General features: G+C 44.6%; 1 protein-coding gene across 1 annotated transcript; it reads left to right on the forward strand.

Annotated features, from left to right (window-relative positions):
- The first annotated feature begins 2,643 nt into the window (after window positions 1-2,643).
- Window positions 2,644-3,950, forward strand: foxd3 (forkhead box D3). The gene has a single exon (XM_040129251.1). It carries the CDS (start codon window positions 2,644-2,646, stop codon window positions 3,838-3,840), a length of 1,197 nt encoding a protein of 398 aa, XP_039985185.1. The 3' UTR covers window positions 3,841-3,950.
- Window positions 3,951-10,721: the final 6,771 nt, after the last annotated feature.

A 10,721-nucleotide genomic window follows, 5' to 3' on the forward strand; every position in this document is an offset into this window, starting at 1 on the left:
AGTGCTCCTTTATTTTGCTGGTATAAAACATTTCTTGCTGTATTTTTTTTTTTTTTAAGGCAGCAAAAAAAAAGAGATTTAGATAATGGCTAAGTAACAGCGCAAAACCTGCCATCCATTAACACAAAGCTCCCAGATGTCGAAGAGATGTCGTTAGACTTTTACTGCAATGAAGAAATACACGAAATAGGCTTTATCAAATCAGCAGAGGAAAAAAAAAAAAAAAAGCTGATCAGTTTTCGATTTTAAAAAAAAAACATCTTCAAAGAAGGTGATTTTCTAATTTATGGCCTGAGAAAACCAGACTCCGAGGAAATAACTTGCTTTCTTAAATACACGTGCGCCCTGCGGATGAGTGGGATAAAAGTTGATGTGGACTCTGGTTTCATCTGCTAAGTAGTCCGTATTGACGGACCCCCCGGATCACACAGGTCACCGGGAGATTAACGCGGGGCGAGTCTAATCGGAAGCCATGTTTCCCTCCTTTGGCCCATGCGCGCATTATTAATGACGGTGTTTGATTAATCCGACTTTTATCCCGACAGCAGTGATGTCGGAGGTGGCGCAGAAGCAGCACCTCTGTGCACTGCTAGAGACAAATTGAAGGATCAAGCTGACAAACGCACCCCCCCCCCCCCCCAAGGAAAAAAAAAAAAAAACTGACTGTAAGACACAAAACCGACACTGACGGGCCTTTTAAACAAGGTAAAGTTCAAAATCAGTTCGTGAAAATGTGCGTTTTGTCAAGGTGCATTCTGATTATATCATGTGGAATGAACTATTCAGGGTAATTATCTCACTAATAGGACGACATCTGTAATAATAATAATAGTAATAATAATAATACATTCTAAAGTCAAATGTATTCTGTCCCATACTTTGTTTTTAATTGAGAGAAAAAGCTTCATGTTGCTGAGAAATAATCATTATTTGCGTTAATCTCCATTTGTAATTTAAGTTTACGTTTTCATTTATTCAGATGAAGCTTTTGAAACAAAACATTAAAAAAAAAAAAAAACTGACCGGTGTTGAGTAAAGATATTTTCACTGATCTTAAAAAAAAAGAAAAAAGAAAAAAAAAAGACTTCCGATAAAATTTAAATGTACGTTTTAAATCGCCCGTGGCACGATCTTATTTTCTCTGCTAACCACGCATTTACTTTTAAAAGACAGTAATCGTAGGCAGTCGCTTTGACCGGCAGCTGGAATGCAAAAAGCCCGTTCTTTCCCCAGTCTCCTCGCATTTTCTCACACGGCACAGGAAACCCTCTGTATTGGATCTGACATCCTCTCCCCGAGCCCAGCCTCCACCGCTCACCTTCATGCTCGTGAATAAAAAACGCTCTCTCTTTGCATTCACCCGCTGCCCGCATTTCCTACTTTGGTTTTCAAATGTAAAATCATGCAATCATCGGGGTCGTTAGCACCTTTTCCGAACTCTTAAGGAAATTCCTTATCCTCTCCATTCATTGTGGCCACCGCCGCTGCCGCCGGCCGCCGCCGCCGCTCAATATTCTTCCCACCTTCGGCGAATCCTGCGGGGAATAAATAGACTGGAATCGACGCTTTGCATTCGCGGCTCGGATTTACACGGCGGGCTGCAAAGCTGGAAACGCGGAGGCACGCATTTCAGCTCCAAACGCACGAAGTTGAAACGTTTGATCCTCACGCACCGACAAAGTCTCCTACACGCCTGAGTGACATTCAGGGAGGCTGGTTCATAGCAAATCGCAGGGAAATCCATGCATGCACAATGTCACAGTTGTAAAGAAAAGTCAACACACAGGCTAAGACAACTTGAAGGAAAGATTCCGTCAACTTAGCTGTCGTCGTTTTCGTTCTGCGGCTTTCGACAGAGTTTGTATTAGCGAAGTTAAAGGTTTGGGTTGTTTTTACGCAGCCACGTTAATGCGCGTCGGATCTTTCAATCACGCAGGCCAATTCCCCCCCCCCCCCCACCTCCCCATCCTCCTCCTCCTCCTCCTCCCTCCGCCACCGTTAAATGGTCTATGACGGACGAACACAGAAATCAGCGGAAAGCAGCATTGCTGATGTCCCATTGTTGACAAATCCATGAAACAACTCCAGTTTGCATGGTTTAACAGGGAGGAGAGGAGGGAGGAGAGGAGAGGGGGGCGTCTGTCGTCACCGAACCACGTGTCCTGCACTGATAGTATATCTTATACTGGGAAAAGTAATCTATCAGACAGCCCTTTTAAAAGCTCCGGCCTTTAAAAGCAGCATGGGTCATCTCCACTTGGTTCTCCGAATGTCGCTCCTGTAGGAAATATACGCAGCGCGAAGGGACGCCGGAGCGCCGAAGTCGCCAACAGCTCCAAAGCCAACTTCGAGGCGAGACGCGACGCCTCGCACAGGCCTGCTCGCTCGCCGGGTGGAGAAATATTTGCAGAAGTTGAAGTTTCTCTTTGGCTCGACCGGCTGGCCGTCGGCTCCACCGCATTTAGATTTTGGGAGACATCCGATCTCTTGACAGGGGCGACCAGACGTCCGACAGACTCGCAGTGTGTGCGCACTGACCGCGCTGGTCTCACCTACCCATCACACCCGGCTACTCGGTTGTTTTTGGCTCCGGAAGACTTTTTTTTTTTTTTTTTTTTTTTTATAGTGTTAGTAAGCCGTGAGATGACCCTGTCTGGAGGCAGCGAAAGAGCCAGCGACATGTCCGGCCAAACTGTGCTCACAGCGGAGGACGTGGATATCGACGTGGTGGGCGAGGGAGACGAGGAGGGCATGGAGAGGGTGGACAGCGACTGCGACAGCCCGGGGGGAGGCATCCTGCACGACCTCCGAGGAGAAGCAGGGGACGAGGAGGCGGAGGATGAGATCGAGGTGGAGAAGGAGGAGATGAGGTCCGGCGGAGGGAGTCCGTGCTGCGAGAGCTCCGGGGAGGGAGAGACCGGCACCGGTAAGGGAGAGGGTCACGACGGGAGCGCAGCGCCGGGAGGGGCGATCCAGAAGCCCAAAAGCAGCCTGGTAAAGCCGCCCTACTCCTACATCGCCCTCATCACCATGGCCATCCTCCAGAGCCCACAGAAAAAGCTCACCCTCAGCGGGATCTGTGAGTTCATCAGCAACCGTTTCCCGTATTACCGGGAGAAGTTCCCGGCGTGGCAAAACTCCATCCGCCACAACTTGTCTCTCAACGACTGCTTCGTGAAAATCCCGCGGGAACCTGGCAACCCCGGCAAGGGCAACTACTGGACGCTGGACCCCGCTTCAGAGGACATGTTCGACAACGGCAGCTTCCTCAGGAGGAGGAAGAGGTTCAAGCGAGTTCAGCCGGACGTGCTCAGGGACCAGACCGCGCTCATGATGCAAAGTTTCGGCGCGTACAGCCTCGGGGGGCCCTACGGGAGGCACTACGGGATCCACCCGGCTGCGTATTCCCACCCGGCTGCGTTGCAGTACCCCTACATCCCCCCCGTAGGTCCCATGCTGCCCCCGGGCGTCCCTCTCCTGCCCTCGGCGGAGCTGAACAGAAAAGCGTTCAACTCCCAGCTCAGCCCCAGCCTTCAGCTTCAGCTCAACAGCCTGAGCACGGCGTCCATGATCAAATCAGAGCCGTCCAACAGACCGTCTTTCAGTATAGAGAACATCATCGGGGTCTCCAGCGCCTCCTCGTCCTCACCGGGCGCCGCGCAGGCTTTCCTGCGGCCTCCGGTGACCGTTCAGTCGGCCCTGCTGAGCGCGCAGTCCCTCTCTCTGACCCGGACCTCAGCCGCTATCGCTCCCATCCTCAGCGTGCCGTCGAATATTATTTCTGGACACGTTTTACCCTCGGCGACGGCAGCGGCGGTGTCCAAATGGCCTTCACAGTGACTTAGAGACGAGACAAGATAAACTCTTATTTTTATATAGAGACATTATTACTGGGGCGAGTGTGAAGAGCACAAATCAATAGGCAGCACTGGACTCTGTAGCCATGTAAAGACTGTTGAAACAGAGAAAAAAAAAGGAGATATTTCTGTACAGGTAATATTTGTAAATATTTGTAAAAAAAAAGAAAAAAAAAAGAATGATTTTACCTGTTTGACTTTTACCTGTCCCCCCCCCCCCTTTTGTTCTTGTTTGAAATCTGTGATAATTATTTTACATTTTCTTTTTGTATCGGAAGCTCAAGTGGACCCATTTTTTTTTTTTTTTTTTTTTGCTTCCCTTTCATACAAGACACAAAAAGCTCTGAAAAAAATAGACTGTTTATAATAAAAAAAAAAAATCAAACATATGTAATTCTATGTAGCTATATTGTGTTGTAAGCTGAATTTATTTGTAAATAAATCCACGAAAGAATTCAAATCAAATTTTCATTATTAACGTTTTTTAATTATTTGATAGATTTAATGGGAATTACGTTCTTGTTAAAGAAAATTTCTCACGCTGTGCAGACATTTAAAAAAAACAAAAAAAAAAACAATCAAAAATAAGGAAATGGGATTTTTCCAACCAAACATAAAATCGGTACATTTATTACATAAAACTAAAGTTGTCTTATCTTGTGAACATTAGGCTACGGGCTTACATTGACTATATAAATTCCAGGCTTAATAATTATTTATATCTTCCAATTTCACGTTGTTAAAAATCTAAATTTTCTAAACATGTCCTTTTTATGTTTAATTTTAATTTGTAATAATATTATTCTAATTATATTTGTCGAGTAGCGGAGGGAAAGTGAATTATATTGTTACGGCAGCAGCTCAAGTCAACCGGCATTAACCCTTCTCAGCAGAAAACCTCAACTTCGACTTTTACTGTCAGACCACCAAAGCAGCATTTTTGCAGGTACTCTTTAAATTCAATGACATAAGTTGCCGAACGTATCATTATAGCAACGAGGAACCGCGAAAAATAACAGAGCCGGGCTGTATTTTGTACGGATTTGAAACTCAAAGAGTGGGTGAAAAAGATTATGATGTAAAAGGCAGGATTGCGTTTTACCCGGAGCTCCAGTGGACACACGGCTAAACATTCAGTTCGCCGACCAGAGAACATTTGCAGTTTTTCAGTGACGTGAATCTGAAGGGCACCATATTTCAGATGCGAAGACGAGCCGGTGTGAAATGTATGAACACATGGGGCTGAATAATACAAATGTCTAATTGTTTTTAAGCCATATTCACGGATGCGTGCCGGACACTGATCTCTGACTTGGAGGTCGCGCCTTGGACGCGTTTTAATTTACCATCGCATCGCTGCTCGTATCCTTTTACAGGATATTCTGCGGCTTGGCTACTATAAAGGTAACAGTTTCGCAGTTGTGTCTGGCTAATCACTTTTACACAAACAGCAAATGGTGTGCGCGAGTGTGTGTGTGTGCGTGCGTGTGTGTGTGTGTGTGTGTGGGGGGGGTTATAGGCGCTATATTTATCTGATCCCCATGGGAAAGAGAAAGGGGTCTCTCTCTCTCTCTCTCTCTCTCTCTGCTTCAATTCACTTTCAGACACCGAAGAAGGTGCTGATGATGCAAAAGCCTCCTCCAATGTCACCCTGGCATTTCCACTGAACACATTCATTATTATTATTATTGGGCTATTATTATTATTATTATTATTATTAGCCTGTGATTATCATTATTATTAATAGAAGCCCAATATTAAGGTTCCGGGTGATCATTTTGTTGTATTTTAGAATAACTTTTACTGCCAAAATAACAATATTTGTCACATCAGCGCACATCATTACCCGCCGCCCTTTATTCCTCTAATCGAAACGTATAACAACATAGAAATAAAAAAAAATAAATAGAAATATAGAAATTACAGCCTCTGTTAATGGGTTTATTGGTCATTTCTGTCGTTATAATTTTTTTTTTCCCTCTCCTATTTTGACTCTCAGCTTCTAAGTTAAGGAGGGGTTTTAATATTCACGCACTCACTCTAAAAGGCAGTTTAAAGTGGCTGTGAAGGATACATCCGGGCACCTCCAGAGGTCAGTTTCAGGGTATAGTCAGACAGTATGATTTTGATTAAAGGTGTACGTGGGAAAGCAGAACGGGATGTTGTCAAATGCAGCTCTGCGTGTTTTCTTTTGTTGTTTTTGTTTTTGTTTTTTGTTTTTTGGGGGGGGGTTAATGACATAAAGACTCCTATAGTCATAGTGAACAGAATAGAAAAAACAAATATTTGGAAAAAGCAGAGGTAAACTTAGTTAACACGTTTATAGCTATCACACCAGTTGTTTTCATCTCTGACGTATTCCCGTTGTGTGAGGCATGCGTGGCCGCAGATCCAGGTTCAGCCTCCACGAGGCAGGGTCCGTAAGCCAAAACCTCATGCTCACACGCGCGTCTCACTGGATAAGGGTGCCTCCAGTGTGAATGCACCAGCAGTCTCCGCTCCGTGTGATGTCTGTGTGTGTGTGTGTGTGTGTGTGTGTGTGTGTGTGTGTGTGTGTGTGTGTGTGTCTGTGTGTGAGGAACCGGTGATGCTGCAGGCTGACAAGCACGTCGGGAGAGACGTGACTCAAGCCGCTAGGGGGCGTTAAGCTGGCACCTCTGGCTCTCCATTAAGAATATCAAAAAAATAAAAGAAATATTTAGGGAGACATCGCCGACCTGAATTGATGGAGGACAAAACCATCTCACACACTCAGTTAATCCCCCCCCCCACACACACACCCTTTAGGTTGAATAACTCCTTAGAATGTCAATGTAACTCAATATGCAGATGTTGCTTTCACGAGGGGACACTGGAATAAATGACTATCTGGTCCAATCGTTAATTATCACTGGCAGTAGTTTTCTTTTATAATGATGAGATGGTAAATATTTTTGATCCACATTTCTCCGTAATCAAAACATGTCCACAGGCTCGTAGCATACAGGGGATCACACACACACACACCCTTTTAGGGGGAGGCAGACCAAACATCGATCTTGGAGTCGGGATGTTGAAACCGCCGATATGAGTTAGGTTGTAATTCAAGGTTTCGGGCAGCGGACGACGGAAAAGTACAACGCTGAAATATAGCAGGTCGCCCCAGACCCTGTCTGGAAAAAAAAGTACATTTTTAAACTGAAGCTGTGTTGAAAATATTATAAAAAGTCAAATTGTAAGACGGGTGATAATGACATTTTGAAAGAAATATTTAATTGGGTGACAGACATGGAGATTTAACAATAATATTTACCTCCACACGAGTACCAGTTAACGTCTCTGCAGCTCGTTTACATTCGCCAGGGCAACCCCGCGTGCACGCCTCCGGCCCGCCATAAACGGCCGTATCCACAACGAGCGCGGTTTCCGGCTTTTTACGTTGTCACGTCGCCAACGACACAATTTGCCGGTTGGACGCAACCAGCCAGCAGCCAGCAACCCCCCCCCCCCCAGCTCGCGCGGTCGGGGGACCTAATGCAGCTGCGCGCCCTTGTGCACAGGTGGAGGAAAAAACCCGGGAAAAACCCGGTTCCCACAGCTCGACCAGGCGGTCTATGCTGGTCCGGAGTGACAGCCTCTGAAAATATAGATGAAGTCCACACTGTGTGTTTGACTGTTGACTCATTTTAGAGATTTGTTGCACAGAACTCACGAGGAGACAGAGCTTGTATGGTACTTGTAAATTAGCTAAAGCTAATTTTAATATTTTTTTTTTTTTGATTGAGCCAGTTGAGCTTTTTGACAAGATATGACAAAAAAGTATTTTATTTATTTATGTATTTTTTGATAATCTGGGTGTGTTTGGGGTCTTTTGCACAAATGTGAAGCATGTGCGTCTGTCTGTCTGTGTGCAATTATTTTTGGAAATGTACCCAAAGTTTACTCTTTGCATTCATTCATTCGTTCAGCTATTGCGACGGGGAGTCATGCTTGGACGGTGTTTCAGTACACCTGACCGATGCACAAACACATCGCAGTTGCTGTCATTATACACCACACAGCCCAATCTCTTAGAGCCTAATTACTCACAAACTCAAAGTAATCCATTACAACTGAAAGTTCAACGTGACTTACCCGAAGGCTCCGATGTGATCATTTCTTCGACCTAAAACGATATCAAAACACTAGGCGTTTACATACTCGAGCGGCCGTGGGCAGCCATGACAGTGCTCCCGCATCTGGCCTTTTCCGGCACGATTATCCGCCCGCACGCCTTTGAGAATTGATGATGCAATAACATGCGACAACTAGGAGGTGTCCAAATAATCACTCTGAACATCGCTGGCCTGGGAAAGACGAATAACGATGTTTGAAACACGTCTCTTTTTGTCCGCACGCTAAATCATAATTACACACCTTCATTTAATGCTACTGACACAAGCCCATAGCCACTCGCAGTGGAGTTTGTCAGAGCGAGTCCATCGCAGCCGAGTGATCCTTTAAAAAGACTCATGGGCCCATTTACATGTAATTTTTATCCGTTTACCCACAGTATGTCCTATCATGTCACTGTCATATCCAGGTTGTAAAATATCTGTATTTTCCTTGATCCCGGAGAGAATAAAGAGCTTCATGATGTCAAAACTCCACTTTAATGAGACACCATGTGAAGATGGATGCACAAGCTTCTATGTGGCGGAGGAGTTCCCGTTCCCCTTGTCCCATGCGGGACTTTAAACATCTGGTTCATGGCATTTTTTTTTTTTGAGGGGAGGGGGTTAATGTGACCTTAGAATCAAAGAGGGCATTGTGAGTGTCGGTGAAAAAGCCTGGGTCGGCATCACACTCTGCTTTGAGAAAAGACAAACGGGGGTTTTAAAAGCCTCAAACGGAGCTGATGGTGAATATTAGTCCTCACATCGCCCGAACACATGTAAATGCATACTATAAAAACACTGCAGTAATATCAAATGTAATCACTGATGGTGCATTTAAGAGCATATCTGCAGCGAAGAAGTCGTGGTCGGACCCGTGTGTCTCCAGGAAGTAGATGCAGACTGTTCTTTTAAGTAATCATAGGATGATATACCCACTAGAAGTTTTTCAACAGTAAACATTTTTTGGTTCCTTATCTGTCCTCGTGTTTACTTTTGGACACAATAGCAGAAAAACCAACTTTGGCTTGCTGTAGCCAACTTGACTGTGGCTATGATAGACATTATTGGCATTGGCAAGCAAGGCCCAGGCCTCCATAATAACTAGGTCATCCTCCATCACAAGCTATAGCCTTCTCCCGGGCGGAGATCACAGACAGTAAATGTAGGTACAGCAGTTACTGAATATTTAAAAAGGCATAGAGATGAAGCAATAAATGACAAAGTAAAGCTGGTGTGGCCAGCCATTAATAACTAATGGGTACCAGTGAATTATAGGCCGCTGCCGTTGTAATGAAAGTGTCATTGCAAATCAGCAGTTGTCCGAGGTTATTATTATTTATGCATAATTGATGCCGGAACCACGAGGAATACGTCTCACCCAACAAATCCCAACACCTTGGGGACAAAGACGATGGTGTCAACAGTAGAAAAGGTCACAGAGGAGAAAATGCCCCTGGGCGGAGATTTACGCTGTGAGGGGAAGGGCAAGGGGAAGCTGTTATATCCACACATACATCCGCATACAGAGGGCTACAACAAACTCGTTACACATGACGGCTGATCCTCTACCGCTCCATGCATGTAGGGGACGTGTGCTACACCACGGTCAGCTGCCTCAAAATGAATAAAGAGGTGACCAAGATGTAGTTGCAGTAGGAACTGTGTGCTCCTGATATGTTTCTCGAACTTCAGAAGTAAACATTGGTTACAATGTGGCATAGGTTTGCTTTTCAGAACTCATAAGTGCATTTAATTCAAGGAACTTCGCTTCTTTAATGGCCAGAATTCCATGTGTACTTGCTATATCTATCCTTCAGTCACTCATTCACTAGTTTCACTGCTGTATATATATGTACTTCTCTATAAGTGCCAGACTTTACACTATACCCCTATTATTACCCCTAATTTCCAGAAAATTTTCTGTAATGCTGACCGTTAATATTAAGTAATCTTATTTTTGACGGTGTTAAATAAATTGTTTGGGTTTTCAAAAATGTTTCATATGTATATTTACATTTATAACAATTGCTACAACTTTTATTATCCCTCTTATATGTCTTAAAAATAATTAGTGAAAAATGTAGCCTGTGTACAGGAGTCAAGGTGACTCGTTTTTTGTTATTGTTAAGGTTTGACTGATTGAAAGTGGCACGCCTAATGACACTAATGTTAAATTTGAGGGAAAACGAAACAGGAGAAACTTACTAGCAATAGTGAAAGAACTGTCATGGATTAATTTATCCATTTTGCTCCACAGGCTGTAGCATGTTATTAGCCAAGATACGGTCAAGCTCTCTGAGCAATGGTCATTTGTCACCAAAGGAAAGACACTGTTGCAACTTCTCGCTTCAACCCCAACAAGAAAAGGTGATAATACTGAACAAGTAGACCTTTAATGATGCATGGCATCCATCAGTTTGTCAAAAATCTCACCTCAACGGATGATGCATTCTGGTGCCTGGGAAATCTAGACTTTCCTCAGTGGAGACGTTACTATGAACAAAAACTGGCGATGACTACCGGCGATATAGCCACACCTTTGACGTAAGGCTTGGAGTACTTCCGACTCTGTCGGCCACAGCACTGTTAAAACTCATCTGATAATGTTATTCTCGCAATTGATCAACGATGGGAGTGTTACCCTTTCTTCCAATTTTTTGCAAACGTCTCTGAAGGCTCGGCGCATACGTCGGCGTGCAGTGCCCAATGAGAAGGTGAAACGAGGCCT

Source organism: Xiphias gladius, chromosome 6, assembly GCF_016859285.1.
Source record: "Xiphias gladius isolate SHS-SW01 ecotype Sanya breed wild chromosome 6, ASM1685928v1, whole genome shotgun sequence".
Lineage (NCBI taxonomy): Eukaryota > Metazoa > Chordata > Actinopteri > Istiophoriformes > Xiphiidae > Xiphias > Xiphias gladius.